This window comes from Trichosurus vulpecula, chromosome 2 (genome assembly GCF_011100635.1).
Source record: "Trichosurus vulpecula isolate mTriVul1 chromosome 2, mTriVul1.pri, whole genome shotgun sequence".
Lineage (NCBI taxonomy): Eukaryota > Metazoa > Chordata > Mammalia > Diprotodontia > Phalangeridae > Trichosurus > Trichosurus vulpecula.
In genome coordinates this window covers 130,500,175-130,519,891 of record NC_050574.1, presented here as the reverse complement: position 1 = coordinate 130,519,891, position 19,717 = coordinate 130,500,175, and the positions used below count along the sequence as shown (strand labels likewise).

The following is a 19,717-nucleotide window of genomic DNA, read 5'->3' as shown; positions in this document are numbered from 1 at the left end:
AGCCGTTTACCTGGTCATTATGTCTCCTGGAAGTTCAAGAAACTGAGTTTCTCGGCTGCAGGGTCAGGAGTTTGTGTTTCCCAGCCGTTGCGCTGGCTCTCCTTGCTTCCACAGACTACTGTCCTGTGTTGGGAGTCCTGGGAATCTCTGCTGGTTTTGGGTGCACAGCTTTCTCCCAGCCCGTCTCCCACATGGATTTCACTGCCAGCTGCTTCCACTTTGGTCTGGAGCAGCTCCGCACTGAGCACTCTCTGAGCCTACAGATTCGTGCCTTCGGCCTTTCAGACTCTCCCGGCTTGGAGATTTGCCCCATGCAGACTGCTCACAGTTTCTAACTCTCTCAAATCTGCTCAAATTCACTTTTTTTATAAGAATCTGACAGACCTTGTGAGAGAGCTCCGGTAAGACGCTGCCTTCATGTGGCCATCTTGGCTCCGCCCCCCTTGGCTTAATATTGAACACTGCACACAATTACTTTTGTGGTGTGATCAAATCCTTTAGCCTTCAATCCAATCACTTATTCAGGTTAGTCTTGTGTTCTTGCTGGCTGTGCCAAGTTGTCATTCCTCAAACCCATGTTCTGGTCATTTCTCCCCATCCTACTGCCAACACATACATCCTGGAGAGCTAGGGTCACTGGATATTATAGAAATCAAGAATATCAGAGAAGACTTGTTTGCCATGTGGCTCTGGCCAATCATGGAAACAGTAACATTGTACATTCACGACGTGTCTCCTATTCTAAAAGGGCATGTAGGGCCTCATACTTTCCTCTTGTCCTCCCACCATGATACAACATCTTACCAACTTGTTTTCATATTTTCTGCTAGGCACATATCAACTGGAATCCCTTATTAGTATATTAGGTCATTCCATAATACTTAGTAGGCAAAGCTATAGAGAGCTCTTCCTGGTGATTTTTTCCCAATCCCTTAGCAGATGTAGTTTAAGAACATATTAATCTGATTTTCAACAACATTATTAGGGGGGTGGAGGAATCTAGAGTCAAATGCAATGGTCATGTCCCAAGCATCAATGATACCCACACTGAGATCCTGGAAAATGTCCCTCATAATAAGATACTGAATATAGCCATGAAAGTTACCAACTTGCTCAGCCTCAATGTGCGTCTCCCTAATGTTTTCTGCCTTCAGGATAACTCTGGTATCTGGACTTCTTAGCAATAACCGTCTAATTGCCCTTTGGATATTGATAACTCTTTGGATGAAGATGTCAACTGGGAATAGTCTGAAATGTTGTCCAAGGGTGATGACTATGGCTGTGTTTCTGTCTCCGGCTACTCTGTCAATTTCACGGGTAATATATTCATGATTTTTTAATGAGTACAGTTTGCTAGTGACAAATGGATGCCCATGTTTTTTCCATTGGATATAAATGTGTCTTTCTGAATCCAGAAGTATGTAGTTCTTGAATGGTCCACTTCCATGATGATCAAAATACTTCAGTGCTGATAGGAAGAAAAATCATTACATCCTTGTAGCAAAGAAAAGAATCTTACCACTTTTCAGTGCAGGCCAAACTAATTACTTCACTCTTAAGATATTTAATAATTAGAGAATAATTGTTTCCTCACATGATATGTCATCACCCTATCCCCCACTAAATTTTCCATAGCTGCACATGAAAGGGAAGAAAATTAATATTTTCTCATGAAAAATATAAGAATTACTTTCAAGAATTTCCCCTATCCCTGCAAAGGTCAAGAAAATAAAAAAATAATCCCCATAGAAATCCTATTATTAAAAAAAAATTCATAAAACTTACTTTCCACAGTTTCGGAGAAGCAGTCCATCCACTGCCGTAGGGTAGAATCTCCCACGAGGTAAATGAATTTTCCTTTCAAACAGTCATTGATTACAGTCACATTACTTAGCTGAGTTAGTTTACAAAATGCTGGATTCCACTTGCCTTGCAAAGAATAACCACTGGGAATAGGAGACTTCATTCCGATCTGGCATTTCTCTCTCACTGTTTCAACATCTGATAAATTCAATGCATTCAGAATTAGGCTATCAGAGCAATCTTCCTCTCTATCACAATTACCAAAATATTCAACCAGACCACTTTCATCTCTCACTAATCTGAGTAATAACGGTTCAAGCAATGCCTCATATGCAGGCACCACCCAAGGGATGGCCTTAACAGCCTCTCCAAGACTCTTTTCAAGGATCTTAAGACTTTTATAAAAGCCCTTTTAAAAAGAAGATGATGACACTAATGCTATTTCAAAATATTCATTTTGAATTTGTTTTCTACTAGTAAATAGTGGTTTACTCTACTCATCTGTACTCCTTCACCTAATCTCTATTGTGACCCAAGCCATTCACATATCTGATAGCTTTCATGTTAGAAGAATAATCTGACTATGAAACAGTGCAAAGCTACTTGGGTCTCTGAGGATGGAATTGCTGATACTGGCATCATTAGAATGGTGTTCAAGTGAAGAAAGCTAACCTCATAAAGAAAATGGAATAAAATCCAATCCATTGTTGCACTGTGATTTAAAGAACCACCAGCAGGCTCAGTCTTCACCCTTGCCTTCCTTTTCCCTGTCCTAGGACCACCAGGCACCAAGACCCCTTCAGAGGCAGTAAGATAGAAGAGTAGAATGGCTACTCACAATTGCTTGGAGGGACTGGGAGTCACCAACTACAATTCTCCAGTGAGATGGAAGGTCACTTAGACTTACCATCTGTCTTGTCACTGCATCCTGAAGTATTATAGACCTTACAATTTGCCCTGCCACTTCAGACTTCCAGGCCTCTAGCGCACTGCTGTAGGATCTGCCCACACACTCAATGTACTCCTGGGTCTGACCATCTACCCAATCTTTGGCCACCTAGGGATTCCAGGATTTTCCTTACACTCTACAGCTGAACTCTCTTGGACATATTGTTTCTCCCAGCTAAAGTGCGAGTTCCTTGAGAGCTGGGATTATCTTATCTATTCCATCTGTATCTTTAGCATTTCGCAAAGGACTTGGCATATTTGAAAATTTTTCTATTCATTCAAAACATGGGTTAGTTCCCACTGTGGAAAGAAAAAAGACTTGCTTTTCATGATATTTGATTAGAAGTACATATCAGAAAGCCAAATACCATAGGAAACAAAAAGGAAATAAACAAAAAGAAAAAAAATGAAATCAACTCTCCCCCAGTTTTTCAATTCAGGTGAGTGCCAGGTAACTGGTATTGATGAGGAAAAGATTCCACCAGATGCACCTTATGATGACTCTTAATGCTTTCTTCGTCTAAAGAAAGTCAAGAAACATCAGAAATAGCAGAGAAAGTCATTTAGAGAGAAGAGGGAGGAAAAGCATGGACAAAAACCAAGCCTTACAGTCTAGGGAGAGAATCTAGAATAGTTCTGGTACCGGGCTCCCTGAGTCATGCTTTTTCAAAGACTCAGGACTGCACCCTAATTTGGCAATGGATCTTACCTATAAAAAGTTAATCTGCCTGGTATCCTGGCCTGGGAAGAAACGAACAAGTAAAGTGATTTGTTTCATTTATAAAAGATAAATTATATTAAAAAAAATAAAACTGATTGGGAGATCTTATTATTAGTACCAAAAGCCTGGAGATTCCAAATATTCAGTAATTAAGAATATAATTTTATAATTTTTTAGGAATCTTTATTTCATTATTTGTATTATATACTGCAAATAAGAGAGTATGGAAGGGGAGAATAGGAGAAGAAGGCTCATAAATTTCTAATTCAAAGAAATAGCTCATGTTTATGTAATGTTTTGCAATTTGCCAATTGATACTTAGACACTGGCTAGGGCCTAAATTTAAAAAAAAAAGAATAAAATGATGCTTGGGATCTGAATGGTGAACTGGTACACAACCAGACAACTTTATTAGAGATTTTAAATATATAGGCAGAAGGAAAATAAGGAAGCTAAAGAAAGAGTCCTCAAACGTGGAAGAAATCTCTGTGGTCTGTCAGGTAATGGCTCTGATTTCTTCAAAGTAAGAATCATTGGATCATAGATTTGAAACTAGAAGGATCTTCAGAGGTCATTTATTCCAACCCCCTCCTTTCACAGATAAGGAAGCTATTGCTTATCGAGATTTAGTGACTTTCGTGGTCTAATGGCTCAGACATGAGATTTGAGGTTAGGAAGCCTGAGTTCAAAACCCACTTTGAGTGTTTACTAGCTATATGACCCTGGACAACTCATGGAACTTCTCTGTTCTTCAGTTTCCCCGTATTTCAAATTGGATGGATGGAGTCAATGATCTCTTAAGGTCACCTTCAGCTCTAAGGCTATGATTTTATGAACGTACAGGTGGCTGAGTAGGGATGTGAACCTATATTCTCTGATGTCAAATCCAGCATTCTTTCTACTGCGTCACGTTGAAAAAGGATGCAAAATTTGTTAAAAAAAAGAAGAAAAAAGAAAGAAATGAAACATATTGCAGATCAGAATCCACATACCCAGAAGCATCAGGTATACATAGGCATACACAGGACCCCTTTAGGATTGGGCACCATTTTAACTACTTCTCTACCCAAAAATTTCAATCCAGTTTCATGAATATTTTGTTCATGGAAATATAGTTTGTATTTTTATAGTATGTATCACTTTTTAAATAGGATTTGCTTTATGAGGTGTTTCCATGTTGGCCAATTGGTTGATCCAACAACAAAAAATGCATTTCTGTTATATAATGTGAGTGAGATTTCTACTTGTCATTGAAGCCCATAGGGTAAGAGTGCATTTCCAGAAAAATATGAAGTTCATCAACTCACAACTTGAGATCGCTCTGCTAGAAATTGAAAAGGAAATCTGCTTCTCACTCTCACTCCATCATAGATGCCTTCAACTGGTACCAGAGCAGGGTGACTGGCCAGATGGGAATAACTCCTGTACAGATTGAAAGGTTCCAAATGAAAGTGTACACACCCATGCTTTGATGACAAATGTGGCTAATTAAGAAGAAAACTAGTTTAAACTGAAGTTGAAAACATTTCTTAGCATTGGATTTCCTGTTGTTTTTTTTGTGCCCAAGCAATCTGATACTCATCACACTTCCTCTGATATGCTTTGGGGAGAGTTACCTGATCATAACACAGTCAGAGTTACAGTTGAATGAGGATGAGTGACTTTTATAGAGTTTTTGAGCATGACACACAACAGAGCAGAGAAGAGCGGACTTACTGTTACACTCGGAGACTGTGATGGGTTTGAAGCCTCTCATCATTTCAATCCCTACTCTAGACCTTGAAGAAACAACAACACAAGTTAACCTACTTTCAGCCTGGATGCAACATGTAGAACTACAGAAATAAAAATGAAACACTATTAGTTCATCCCTAAATTTCTGCAGTTTGGTTCTTTTTAACAGCTAGGTGATGCAGTAGATGGAGTGTTAGACCTGGAATCAAGAAGACCTGAATTAAAATCTACCTGCAGTCACTTTCTAGCTGTGTGACCCTGGGCAAGGCGCTTCCCCTCTCTCTGCCTCAGTTTCCTCATCTGTAAAATGGGGGTAATCATAACACCTGACTCCCAGGTGGGTGTGAGCCTCAAGTGAGATCATATTTGTACAAAATACTCAGCCCAGTGCATATGACATATCAGAAGCTTAACAGCTACTTCATATTCTTCTTTTCATCCTTTGCCTACCTTTAGACAATGTGGTACAGAGGAAAAAGGAATTCAGTTTCTCCCTCTGACATATACCAGCTAAATGACCATGGAAAAGTCACAGCCTCTCAGTGCCCCAGGAAATCTCTAAAACTATAAAGGAGTTGCTGAGATACAGATATGCATCAGTAGAAAGTGAAATCAGAGGACTGGACAGGAAAACATTTTAATAAACCAGAGAGAACATTGAGATTAACTGAAGGACATTTTCCATCAACTCTTTTTGGTTGGCATTCACATTTTCTTGTTTGAATCAGCTTTTAACTGGCAGTTCAATCTGTGGATTACTGTGGGCAAAAGTGGGGGAAAAAGATATTCATAGGAATGAAGACCATTAAAACCAGTCCTACAAGTCACTATTAATGACATCTAGGTGATACAGGGAATAAAGTGCCAATTACAGAGTAAGAAAGACATGAGTTCAAATCTAGTCTCAGATTCTTACATGCTGTGTGACATGCTGTGTTGGTAAGTCACTTAAGCTCTGTCTACCTCAGTTTTTTTTCATGTGTAAGATGGGAATTCAAATAGCACTTACTGCCTAGATTTGTGGTTAGGATACAATGAAATATTTGTAACACACTACATAAATGTTAGATATTATTGCTGCATCCGTCAGCCTATGTGATACAGGTTGCTTTACCTTGGGCTTCCCCTTTCACGGATTGAATTCAAACAAATGTAATATGAGTCATATGGCTAATCTAGGTAAACGAATCTGACATGTGTGAGTCTGGTTTGATCCCAAAGTCTTCTCACTAAACACCACTCTATATTTGAAAGTCTACTTACTTATGGAAAAGATTTTTGTCCTTTACACTAAGATAAGAAACTCCACTATTCCTGGTCTTCATATGGGTCAGTGCATCACAGGATACTCGTGGAGGTTTCACACAGTAGAAGGCTTCTTGGTCTCGGTGGTCCAGGTACTGGCACAGTTCAGCACTTGTGTTTAGAACCAGGCCACATTCACTGAAGACCTGCGATGTGCCATTGGCAAATAGGCCTGTGAAAATCACCTTATCATAACCCTTATTCCTTGCTCTCCAGAGCGCAGATACTCCTTCGCTGGGGTGGATGAGCAGAAGAGACACAGAGACTTTACCTGCCCAGAATAAAGTGAAACTGACAAGGTAGGTGCCATTGTTGAAATCTGTCACCTGTCCTGAAGCTCCTGCCATCAGATCTGGTGAAGAGATCCTGGCTCTTAAGAAGTCTCCTCCATATTGCTTTCTGTGCCCCAAATAGTCTCTCATGTCCAGGAGAATATCTAGCTGATCCCCTCTGCAGTAGGTGGTCTTAGGATCAATGATTCTGGCCACACTGAGGGCTGCGCTTGTCGTGTTGATGTAAGAGAATGGTCTATGTGGGATCTGGTGATCCAGCTGCTCTATGATTTTTTTAATTCTCAAATCAGTCTCTGTGGGTTCTGTGGCAGTGCTGAGTGGTGTTTCAGGACATGAAGATTTCTTGCAAGTGTCCAAGCAATGAGCAGTGTTTGAAACAATGAACAAAGAAGGAAACTGAAGAAATGAGAAAATGACACATTCTGTGGATGTTGCACAAAACAGATTCCTAGCTTGTAACCACTATTTCTTTTCAGTTTATGTAAAATACATGAGATTAGAATTTCAGAGTTATGGGGGGTGGAGCCAAGATGGTGACTGGTAAGCAGGGAATAGAGTGAGCTCCGTACTGAGTCCCTCCAAAAACCTATAAAAAATTGCTCTGAACCAATTCTAGAATGGCAGAACCCACAAAACAGCAGAGGTAAGCAGGGCTCCAGCCCAGGACAGCCTGGATGGTCTCTGGGTGAGGTCTATGCCACACGGACCTGGGAGCTGGGAGCTGGAAGCTGGGAACGGAGTGGAGCAGAGCCCAGCCTGAGCGGCGTGGAACATACAAACTTGGAGTCAGGCGGATGGGGCCCCTAGCGCCCTGCGATTGGATGTGTGAGCTGCAGCAGTTACCAGACCCCTTCAACCCACAAACACCAAAGACTGCGGAGAAGGTTAGTGGGAAAAGCTGCAGGAGTGGAAGGAGTTCCCGGTTCGGCTTCCAGCCCCGGGGGCAGTGGAGGTGGGGCAGCTACGGCTGTTGCTGCTTCCGGCTCCAGGCCCGCCTGGTGGGAGGAATTAAGTGGCGGATCAGAGCAGAGGTGCACAGCCTGCTGAAGATCTAAGTCCAGTTTGGGTTGGGGGTTCTTGGGGAAGGAGCAATACTGGTGTGGCAGAGCCAGCACCTCCCCCCCAAACGTGGAACATAGAACTCTGTAGTCTACAAGCAGTCATACCCCACTGAAAAACTCAAAGGTCAAGTTAGTTGGCTGGGAATATGGCCAGGCAGCGAAAACGCACCGAGATTCAGTCTCAGACTTTGGATTCTTTCTTTGGTGAGAAAGAAGACCAAAACATACAGCCTAAAGAAGTCAATAAAGTGCAAGAGCCTACACCAAAAGCCTCCAAGAAAAACATGAACTGGTCCAAGGCCATGGAAGAGCTCAAAAAGGATTTAGAAAAGCAAGTTAGAGAAGTAGAGGAAAAATTGGGAAGAGAAATGAGAAGGATGCGAGAAAACCATGAAAAACAAGTCAATGACTTGCTAAAGGAGACCCAAAAGAATACTGAAAAATACACTGAAGAAAACAACACCTTAGAAAACAGACTAACTCAAATGGCAAAAGAGCTCCAAAAAGCCAATGAGGAGAAGAATGCCTTGAAAGGCAGAATTAGCCAAATGGAAAAGAAGGTCCAAAAGACCACTGAAGAAAATACTACTTTAAAAATTAGATTGGAGCAAGTGGAAGCTAATGACTTTATGAGAAATCAAGATATTATAAAAGAGAACCAAAGGAATGAAAAAATGGAAGACAATGTGAAATATCTCATTGGAAAAACTACTGACCTGGAAAATAGATCCAGGAGAGATAATTTAAAAATTATTGGACTACCTGAAAGCCATGATCAAAAAAAGAGCCTGGATATCATCTTTCAAGAAATTATCAAGGAGAACTGCCCTGATATTCTAGAGCCACAGGGCAAAATGGAAATTGAAAGAATCCATCGATCGCCTCCTCAAATAGATCCCCAAAAGAAATCTCCCAGGAATATTGTCGCCAAATTCCAGAGCTCCCAGATCAAGGAGAAAATACTGCAAGCAGCCAGAAAGAAACAATTTGAGTATTGTGGAAACCCAATCAGAATAACCCAAGATCTGGCAGCCTCTACATTAAGAGATCGAAGGGCTTGGGATACGATATTCCGGAGGTCAATGGAGCTAGGATTAAAACCAAGAATCACCTACCCAGCAAAACTGAGTATCATGCTCCAAGGCAAAATTAGACTTTCAATAAAATAGAGGACTTTCAAGCTTTCTCAGTGAAAAGACCAAAACTGAATAGAAAATTTGACTTTCAAACACAAGAATCAAGAGAAGCATGAAAAGGTAATCAAGAAAAAGAACAAGAAAAAGAAATTGCAAGGGACTTACTAAAGGTGAACTGTTTTGTTTACATTCCTACATGGAAAGATGATGTGTATGATTCATGAGACCTCAGTATTAGGGTAGCTGAAGGGAATATGCATACATATATGTTTATGTATATTTATGGGTGAATGTGTATGTATGTATATATCTATGTGTGTATGTATATATATATATAGAGAGAGAGAGAGATAGAGAGAGAGTGAGAGAAAGAGACAGAGCGTGGCAAGATATAAGTCAAGATGGCTAGTGATGGCCTCAGATGTAGTAGGAGAACTTGGCCTTTTTAAGCTAAGGTCCTTCCCAAGTCTCAGTTTGTCTGAGGCAACACCCATTTAGTGATTAAAGGCTAGGTAAGAGCCAAAAGATGGCTTATCTTGTCTTCAAGAAAGAATCAATTTGGCCAGAATAGAAACAATTGCTATTTACATTCATTCTGAGCCATCAAAACCCAAACAATGGGCAAGTAAGGCTTGAACTGGGTCCCATTATTGGCCATCAGTGCATGCCAGAGTGATTTTGGGTTTAAAGGCATAGTCAAGTAAGCTCCATTTGAATCATAATAGGCTTTATCAAAGCCTGGTTTTGCATAGCTATATTTCAAGAAATCATAAATGAAAACCATAAGAGATGAAAGAGTTAATTGTCCCAGTTTAAAAAAAATGGAATAAATAAATGGGGAAGGAGAAAAAAATCTAGCCTGTAACCCCAAGATCCCTTGAGAAGTATAAGTGATCAAAATTTATATTCCTTTGGACAAAGCACCCACATGTAATGGTATGATTCCTTACATGGACAGAGGGAGAAAAGGAGGAGAGAAGAGGGAGGAGGAGGAAGAGGAGGAGGAGGAAGAGGAGGAGGAGGAGGAGGAGGAGGAGGAACAGGAGGAGGAAGAGAAGGAAATAGCAACATTGCCCCGCAGGAACCAGCAGATTGGCAGCTACTACTACTCACAGATTATTGTTCATCCTTCATTCTCAAGGAGAACTGCACTTTAGTTAACTGGACTTTGGATCAATCAATCAATTAATCAATGAACAAGCATTTATTAAACATCTACTGTATGCTATAGGGCAGCTAGGTGGTGCAGTAGATGGGCCTGGAGTTTGGAAGACCTGAATTCAAATCTGGCCTCAGACACTTTTATTAGCTGTGTGATCCCGGGTAAGTCACTTAAAAGGTTTGGGAAAATTGGAACATTGTTACATTGCTGGTGGAGTTGTGAGCTGATCCAGCCATTTTGGAGAGCAATTTGGAACTATGCCCAAAGGGCTATAAAAGTGTTCATACCCTTTGACCCAGCAATACCACTTCTAGGGTTGTATCCCAATATTAAGCTCTCCTAGAACCATCCTAGAAGTTTGGGTTGGTCCTGAGGCAAATCAAAAAACTGCTCAAATCCTTGGGTTGCTTACAGAGCTGTGGACAAACTTCAAGGACAGCATCCCTGGCTAGTACTGGGGGCTGGGGGGGAGGTTGAGGTATTTGTTTAGTTAACCGGCATTCCTCTGTGCAAGCTATGGCAGTTATTTTGATTTATCTTGGGGTAATAGTCAACACTAAAAGAGAAAACAATTCCTACCTTGGAGAAGTTTTCTGAAGCCATCAAAATGATATAGGCAGCTAACACCAACATCAGAAACAGCAGTATTTTACAAGCAGTCACAGAAGAAGCCATGGTGTGTCCTATGAGAGACGATCAGAAGAGAAGGAAGAACACAAACGTGGAAGAACATCCTTTCATACTTATTTTCAGATGTCCTGCTATGTACTGGGCTCCCTTTCTTCACAGCTGCCTAGAGTCCTTCTCGGCTGCTGGCTCTTTGGCCCTAGTTTCACTTCATTTGTCTGTTTCATAGAGGAAGGAAACAGGAAAATAAAAAAAGTTCCAGATGCTGAAAGAACCAGGCTAAACCGCTCAAAGAATCTGCTTTTTTGTTTTCTCTTCCATTTCCCCAGTTATAAATTATTGTCCTTCAACTCCAAAATATTCATGATGGAAAATGCTGTCCATAGCCAGAAAAAGAACTATGGAGTCTGAATGCAGATCGAGATCTATCTGCTCTCTCTCTCTCTCTCTCTCTCTCTCTCTCTCTCTCTCTGTCTCTCGCTCTCTCTCTCTCTCTCTCTCTCTCTGTCTCTCTCTCTCTCTCTCTTTCCCTCTCTCCCTCTCTCTCTGTGTGTGTGTGTGTGTTTCTTCTTTCTTGTGGTTCCTCCCCTTGGTTCTAATTCTTCTTTACAATATCACTAATGTGAACACAAAAAAGATTGTCCTTTCAATTTAATTCTCCTGCCAGAAAGGAAAAGTAGGAGACACAGTGAGCGAATGGGTACAGAAGGTCCAACCTGAGGTTTGATTTATGTCTACATGAATAGCACTGAACTGTTTATCTGTTCTTTGCTCCTCCTAACAGCTAGTCCTCTTTTCTCAGAAGTTTGCTAAATGATAAGCTTTAGGTATTCCTTTGCACGTAAGTCTTCAGTGATAATATTTCATGGGCAATTAATACCTGCAAACTGGAAATAGTTTCTCTTCTGAGTATTTAAGCAATACATATGATATTCCCAGACAACCGGTCCTAGCCAGAACTTGTTGGTTACTTTTGATAGCCCCATCAATAAAAATATGTTGGGCTTTATACCTTTGTGTCCAAAAGAAAGTGCACACATTAAGGATAGGTTAAGCAAATGTTAGTTATTTCACAATTTGGGTAGATCGAGACAAGCACATGGATTAAGAGAATTCTGTTTGAGTCAGATGCTGCAGCTCACAGAAGGTTTAGCCATTTGGTCTCTAACCACACATGACACTTCCTTCTTCTAAGAAAGAAATCTAACCAGTTTGCAACAGAATTTTGTTTGGTCTGAGTCTTTAAGCCTAACAGGACTTCACTCTACTGGGTCTAATTCATTTTGTAATTAATGAACAGAAAATGGAGTAAGATCTACAACACTCCAACAATTGTTGGGCCGTGAATATGGAGTCAACCGTAGAAAATGATCTACTAATCTTTGCCTTCCCCCTTCTCATGTTTTCACAAATCTTTCCCTCTATAAGTGTATACATCAGTGTCATAAAGACTTTATACAAACATGATAAATTTGTAAACTGACCCACAATGAAGAAAATCCATTATAGACTATGCAGTACCAAAGGAAAATTGAGTCTAGATTTTTAAAGGGGAAGGACAATGATAAATTACTTTTTCATAATGTTTTAACATTTACAAAGTGGTTTCCTCATAATTATCCCATGAAATGAATAGAAAAAATACTACTAGCCTTCTTTTAAAGCTGAGGAAATTGAAGCCAAAATTTATTAAATAACTTGCCTGTCATCACACAACTGGTAGGTGACAGAGACAGGGAATGAACAGAGGTTTTTTATTCCAAATCCTTGTTCTTTCTGCTGCCTTTCTCAATAACTTCATTTTAACTAAGGAGCAGAAGCCACAAAATTCTATCAGGAAGTCAATCTGAAAGCACTGGAAATGTGAGTGTCTGTTATCCTTCAAAGAAGCATAGCCATTTGGTGGAAATGGCTGCTTTCATAGTTAATGAGTTCCTCATCAGTGGATAACTACTTCTCAATAATATTGTATAGTGGACAAGTGGATTCATATTCAGATATCGACTGGTCTAGACAGTCACCGGCACCTGTATAATTTTATGATTTTTAGAGCAACAATAATTGTATAAAGGAAGAGGATATGTGATGGAAGCAAGTACTCTGAAGCCCATTAGCAGTAAGGTCACAAATGATATAATCTAGGTTACTTGTAACTCTTGAGAACTGTATTTTTTATCACAACATTTAGAAGGGGTATACATAGACAGAGGGCATGGATATAAGTTGACTTTGATGTGATGGTAAAAAAAAAATCTAATTAAGTGGTAAAAAGGGATTGTACTGGGAGAAGAGGAAAAGAGGAGGCAGAAAAGGGTAAATTACATTACATGAAAAGGCACAAAAGACCTATTACAGTAGAAGGAAAGAAGGGAGGGAGATGAGCAATATTTGAACCTTACTCTCATCAGATTTGGCTCAAAGAGGGAATAACATTCAGTTAAGTATGGAAACCTAACTTATCATATAGGAAGTAGGAGGGGAAAGGTGAAAGAAAAGGGAGGGAGTGCATAGAAAGGAGGGATGAAGTAGTAAGAGAAAAGGGGAAGAAAAGAAAGAGAGTGATAGAAGGGAGGGCAGAATGAGGGAGGCAGTAGCCAAAAGCAAAACTCTAGTGATAAGGGAAAGGGGGAAATGAGAGAGAAAAGCATCAATGTGGTGGGGGAGGTAGGGGGTGGAGAGCAGAATAGAATGGAGAGAAAGACAAAGATAGTAATTATAACTGTGAATGTGAATGAGATGAACTCTCCCATAAAATGGGAGCAGGTAGGAGAGTGATTTATAAACAATAATCCTACAATATATTGTTTACAAGAAATTCATTTGAAGTAGAGAGAGACATAGAGAGTAAAGGTAAAAGGCTGGAACAGAATATATGATACTTCAGCTGAAGTAAAAAAAACATCAGGGGTAGAAATCCTGATCTCAGAAAAAGCAAAAGCAAAAATAGATCTAACTAAAAGAGATAAGGTAGGAAACTTCATCCTGCTAAAAGGTACCATAGACACTGAAGTAATATTACTAAAGATATGTGCACCAAGTGATGCAGCATCTAAATACTTAGAAGAGAAGTTAAGGGAGTTACAGGAAGAAAGAGACAACAAAACTATACTAGTGGGGGACTTCAACTTCTCCCTGTCAGAACTAGATAAATCTAATCACAAAATAAACAAGAAAGAAGTTAAGGAGGTGAATAGAATTTTAGAAAAGTTAGATGTGGCTGACCTCTGGAGAAAATTGAATGGGGATAGAAAGGAATATAGACTTTTCTCAGCAGTACATGGCACCTACATAAAAATTGACCATGTATTGGGTCATAAAAACCTCACAATCAAATGTAGAAAGGCAGAGATTTTAAATGCATCCTTTTCAGATCATGACGCAATAAAAACTACATGTACAAAAACCATGGAAAGATAGGCTAAAAATTAATTGTAAACTAAATAATCTAATACTAAAGAATGAGTGGGTGAAACAAGTCATAGAAACAATCAATAATTTAATCAAAGAGAATGACATTAATGAGACAACATACCAAAACTTATGGGAGGCAGCCAAAGTGGTTCTTAGGGGAAATTTTATATCTCTGAATTCTTACATGGATAAAATAGAGAAAGAGGAGATCAATGAAAAGAGGAGACACAACTAAAACTCTAGAAAAGGAACAAATTAAAAGTGCCCTATTAGGGGCAGGTAGATGGTGTGGTGAGTAGAGCACTGGCCCCGGAGTCAGGAGGATCTGAGTTTAAATCCAGCATCAGACACTTGACACACTTACTAGCTGTGTGACATTGGGCAAGTCACTTGAACCCAATTGCCCTGCCTTCCCCCCTCCTAAAAAATCCCCAATTAAATACCAAATTAGAAATTATGAAAATCAATGGCAATTAACAGAAATGAAAGTAATAAAACTATTGAACTAACAAATAAAATTAGGAGCTGGTTTTATGAAAAAACCAATAAAATAGACAATCTTTTTCATTAATTTGATTTAAAAAAAGAAAGAAGAAAACCAAATTACCAGTATCAAAAATGAAAAGGGTGAATTCACTAACAATGAAGGGGAAATTAAGACAATAATTAGGAACTGTTTTACTCACCGTATGCCAATAAATTTGACAATCTAAGTGAAATGGATGAATACTTACAAAAATATACATTGCCTAGATTAACAGAAGATGAAATAAAATACTTAACACCATTTCAGAAAAAGAGATTCAACAAGCCATCAATGAACTCCCTAGGAAAAAATCTTCAGGGCAAGATGAACTTACAAGTCAATTCTACCAAACATTTAAGAACAATTAATTCCATTACTATATAAACTATATGGGAAAATAGGCAAAGAAGGAGTCTTACCAAATTCTTTTTATGATACAAATACGTTGCTGATACCTAAACTGGGAAAAGCCAAAATGGCGAAAGAAAATTGTAGACCAATTTCCCTAATGAATATAGTTGCAAAAATTTTCAATGAAATAATAGCAAAGAGATTACAACAACTTATCTCAAGGATAATACACTATCATCAAGTGGATTTTCTGCCAATAATGCAGGGCTGGTTCAATATTAAGAAAACTGTCAGCATAATTGACCATATCAACCATAAAACTAATAGAAATCATATGATTATCTCAATAGATGTAGAAAAAATCTTCTGACAAAATACAACACCCATTCCTATTAAAAACGATAGAGAGCATAGGAATAAATGTAGTCTTCCTTAAAATGATAAACAGCATCTACCTAAAATCATCAGGAAGCATTAAATGTAATGAGGATAAACTAGAAGCATTTCCAGTAAGATCAGGGGTGAGACAAGGATGTTTATTATCACCACTAAAAATGTTAGCTTTAGCAGTAAGAGAAGGAAAAAAATCAAAAGAATTAGGATAGGCAAAGAAGAAACAAAGCTATCACTCTTTGCAGATGATATGATGACATACTTAGAGAATCATAGAGAATCAAGTAAAAAACTACTTGAAATAATAAGTAAATTTAGCAAAGTTGCAGGATCTAAAATAAACCCACATAAATCACTGGTGTTTCTAAATATTTCTCAAAAACCCAGCAGCAAGAGATAGAAAGAGAAATTCCATTTAAAGTTACTGTGGACATTATAAAATATTTGAGCGTCTACTTGCCAAAACAAACTGAGGAACTATATGAACACAATTACAAAATACTTTTCACACAAATAAAGTCAGATCTAAATACTTGGAAAAATATCAGTTGTTCATGGGTAGGCTGAGCTAATAGAACAAAAATGATAATTCTACCTAAATTAATTTACTTATTCAGTGCCATACCAATCAAACTACCAAAAATTATTTTGTAGAGCTAGGAAAAATAATAAAATTTATCTGGAAGAACAAAAAGTCCAGTATATCAAGGGAACTAATGAAAAGCAATGCAAGGGAAGGTAGCCTAGCCATATCAGATGTTAAATTGTATTATAAAGCAGCAATCATCAAAACTACTTGGCATTGGCTAAGAAATAGAATGGTGGACCAGTGGAATAGATTAGATATATGAGACACAATAGTCAATGACTATAGTAATCTACTATTTGATAAACCCAGCAACTCCAGCTTCTGTGATAAGAACTTACTATTTAACAAAACCTCTTGGGAAAACTGGAAAACAGTATGGCAGAAACTAGGCAGAGACCAACATCTTACAGCCTATACCAAGATAAAGTCAAAATGGGTACACGATTTAGATATAAAGACTGATACTATAAGCAAACTAGGAGAGCAAATAATAGTTTTCTTGTCAAAGTTATGGAGAAGGGGAGAATTTGTGACCAAACAAGAGATAGAGAACATTATGAAATGCAAATGGATGATTTTGATTACATTAAATTGAAAAGTTTTTGCAAAAACAAAGCCAGTGCAACCAAGATAGAAGGGAAGCAGAAAGCTGGGAAACAATTTTTGAAGTCAGTGTCTCTGATAAAGGCCCCATTTCTAAAACATACAGAAAACTGAGTCAAATTTATAGGAATACTAATCATTCCTCAGTTGATAAATGATCAAAGGATATGAACAGGCAGTTTTCAGATGAAGAAATTAAAGCTATCTATAGCTATATGAAAAAACACTCTAAGTCACTATTGATTAGAGAAATGCAAAACATATTTGAGCTACCACATTACAGCTATCAGATTGGATAACATGACAAAATAGGAAAATGGTAAATGCTGGAGAAGTTGTAGGAAAATAGGAACACTGTTACATTGTTGGTAGAGTTGTGAACTGATCCACCCATTCTTTTTTTTAATTAGGTTTTTTTAGATTTAATGATTTTTTATTTGATAATTTTAGTTTTCATCATTGATTTCCACAAGATTTTGAGTTACAAATTTTCTCCCCATTTCTACTCTCCCCCCCACTCCAAGATGCCATATATTCTGATTGCCCCGTTCCCCAGTCAGCCCTCCCTTCTATCACTCCACTCCCCCACTCCTCTTTTCCCTTTACTTTCTTGTAGGGCAAGATAGATTTCTATGCCCCATTGCCTGTATATCTTATTTCCCAGTTGCATGCAAAACAACTTTTTTTTGAGCATCCGCTTTTAAAACTTTGAGTTCCAAATTCTCTCCCATCTTCCCTCCACACGCACTCTCCCTAAGAAGGCAAGCAATTCGACATAGGCCACAAATGTATCATTATGCAAAACACTCCCATAAATAGTCATGCTGTGAAAGACTAACTATATTTTGCACCCTCCTATCCTGTCCCCCTTTATACAATTTTCTCCCTTGACCCTGGCCCTTTTCAAAAGTGTTTGCTTTTGATTACTTCTTCCCCCATCTTCCCTCCCTTGTATCATTCCCCCCCCCCCCACTTTTTATCCCCTTCCTCCTTCTTTCCTGTGGGGTAAGATACCCAATTGAGTGTGTATGTTATTTCCTTCTGAAGTCAAATCTGATGAGAGCAAGATTCACTCATTCCCCTTCACCTGCCCCCTCTTCCCTTCCAACAGAACAGCTTTGTCTTGCCGCTTTTATGTGAGATAATTTACCCCATTCTATCTCTCCCTTTCTCAATTTATTCCTGTCTCTTCCCTTAATTTTATTTTATTTTTTTAGATATCATCCCTTCATATTGAACTCATTCTGTGCCCTCTGTCTGTATTCCCTTCAACTCCCCTAATACTGAGAAAGGTCTCATGAACTACACACATCACATTTCCATGGAGGAATGTAAGCAAAACAATTCAACTTTAGCAAGTCCCTTATGATTTCTCTTTCTTGTTTACTTTTTCATGCTTCTCTTGATTCCTGTGTTTGAAAGTCAAATTTTCTATTCAGCTCTCATCTTTTCATTGAGAAAGCTTGAAAGTCCTCTATTTTATTGAAAATCCATATTTTGCCTTGGAGCATCATACTCGGTTTTGCTGGGTAGGTGTATTAGGAGGGCAGAGTTTATAATCTCAAAGAGGATCATAAACATGTCTGAAAGGTTCGGAACCGCCGGATATAAGAAACTCTCAAAGTAGAAGGCAGAAGAATCAAAACATATATTTAGGCTCCACAGTAACCAACCCATGAACCAGCAGCCCCATTTTGATATATTGATCAAAAGCTTCCAGGCCCAATAAGTACGCCTGGAAAGAGTAACCAGGAGGCTACAGAGAAGCATGATTGCATAAAGCAAAATCATGCTTCCCCCTCTATGGTAAAAAGATTACCCACTGGCCTGAAGTCTTTGTTCAGCTTCCTCCCGTAGGTCAGCTCTGCTACTGGCAGCTCCTGCTTCAGCTGTGGCTGTGGCTGTGGCTGTAGCAGCCTCTGGCTCCAACGGGAGCTGCTTTTAACCATCCAGCTTCTGCGGGGGTGTAAGGTACGCCGGGGAAAGCACAGGTTCTTTCCATCAGCTTAAGCAAGGGAAGCAAGGTGAAGGGGCCGACAAGCTTACTCCAGTCCAACATACAAACAGCATTCAGTTCAGGGGAAAAAAGCCAAACTAGTCAAGGCCACTTGTTGACTAAGTGCTAAGGAGCCCATTTTTGGTTGCCAACACACTTCTCCACCCCTTGTTATAGGATACATAATCTAATCAGCCATGTATCCTAGAACATACATTGTGATCCAATTACAAAGGAAACTAAAACATATCATTCATAATAAAGCAAAACATATCATTTGGTGACATTCCTAAATATTGGTTTATGATTCAAATGTGATCCACCCCTAGGTCCCAGAAAGATAATCTCTTCAATCAATCATCCCAAAAATAATTACTAATAATTCAAATGTCCACCCCTAGATCCTTGTATCCATTACATAGGATCAATAATATCATAACAATAAAACAACACAGCAAGGATAACACAAAATAAGTAAACATAGAACACTATCATCATTCCCACCCCCCCTTGAATGATTGGGGCTCAAAATCTTGGGGTAAGGGGTGAAGGTCTCATTTTCCATAGCTTCTTCATGCTAAAATTGGATGTAGAGATGGCCCTGCCCCAAAAAGTCCCATTCCAGAGGTCAGTTCTTTAACGAGCTGGCAGGAATTCCAAGAATGCTATGTGCTTAGGCAGTCACCAGAAAGTGCAGGGTGCTTAAGCCTAAAGGAAACAAAACTAGCAACAACGTTAGCCAAAACAAAGGACAAAAAGAGTAGACAAGTATGGACTATTATTCTTCAAATAAAATCATCTCAAGTTTGGTTGAGATTTCAGTTATGCAAAGATCCAACATCAGAGCCAAACTTAGGTGGGAAATGTTTCTTTTCAAAAGGAACATAATGAGGAAGCCAAGAGGATCCCACCCTAGATAGAGACTAAGATTGTCCTCTCAGCCTTTCCCCAGATGTACAAGGAAACACAATGGGAAAATTAAACTAAGAGGATCCCATCCTAGATAGAGACTAGGATTGTCCTCCCAGCCTTTCCCCAAATGTACAAGTTTTCATCCG

General features: G+C 39.0%; 1 protein-coding gene across 1 annotated transcript; it reads right to left on the bottom strand.

Annotated features, from left to right (window-relative positions):
• Positions 1-402: 402 nt before the first annotated feature.
• LOC118840040 (NXPE family member 2-like) lies at positions 403-10,838 on the bottom strand. Its single transcript, XM_036747546.1, has 5 exons — positions 10,743-10,838; positions 6,470-7,146; positions 5,189-5,250; positions 1,786-2,001; positions 403-1,468 (listed from the first exon to the last, which is right to left on the bottom strand). The coding sequence occupies exons 1-5, from the start codon at positions 10,836-10,838 to the stop codon at positions 933-935; spliced, it is 1,587 nt and encodes a 528-aa protein (XP_036603441.1). The 3' UTR covers positions 403-932.
• Between the last annotated feature and the right edge of the window lie 8,879 nt (positions 10,839-19,717).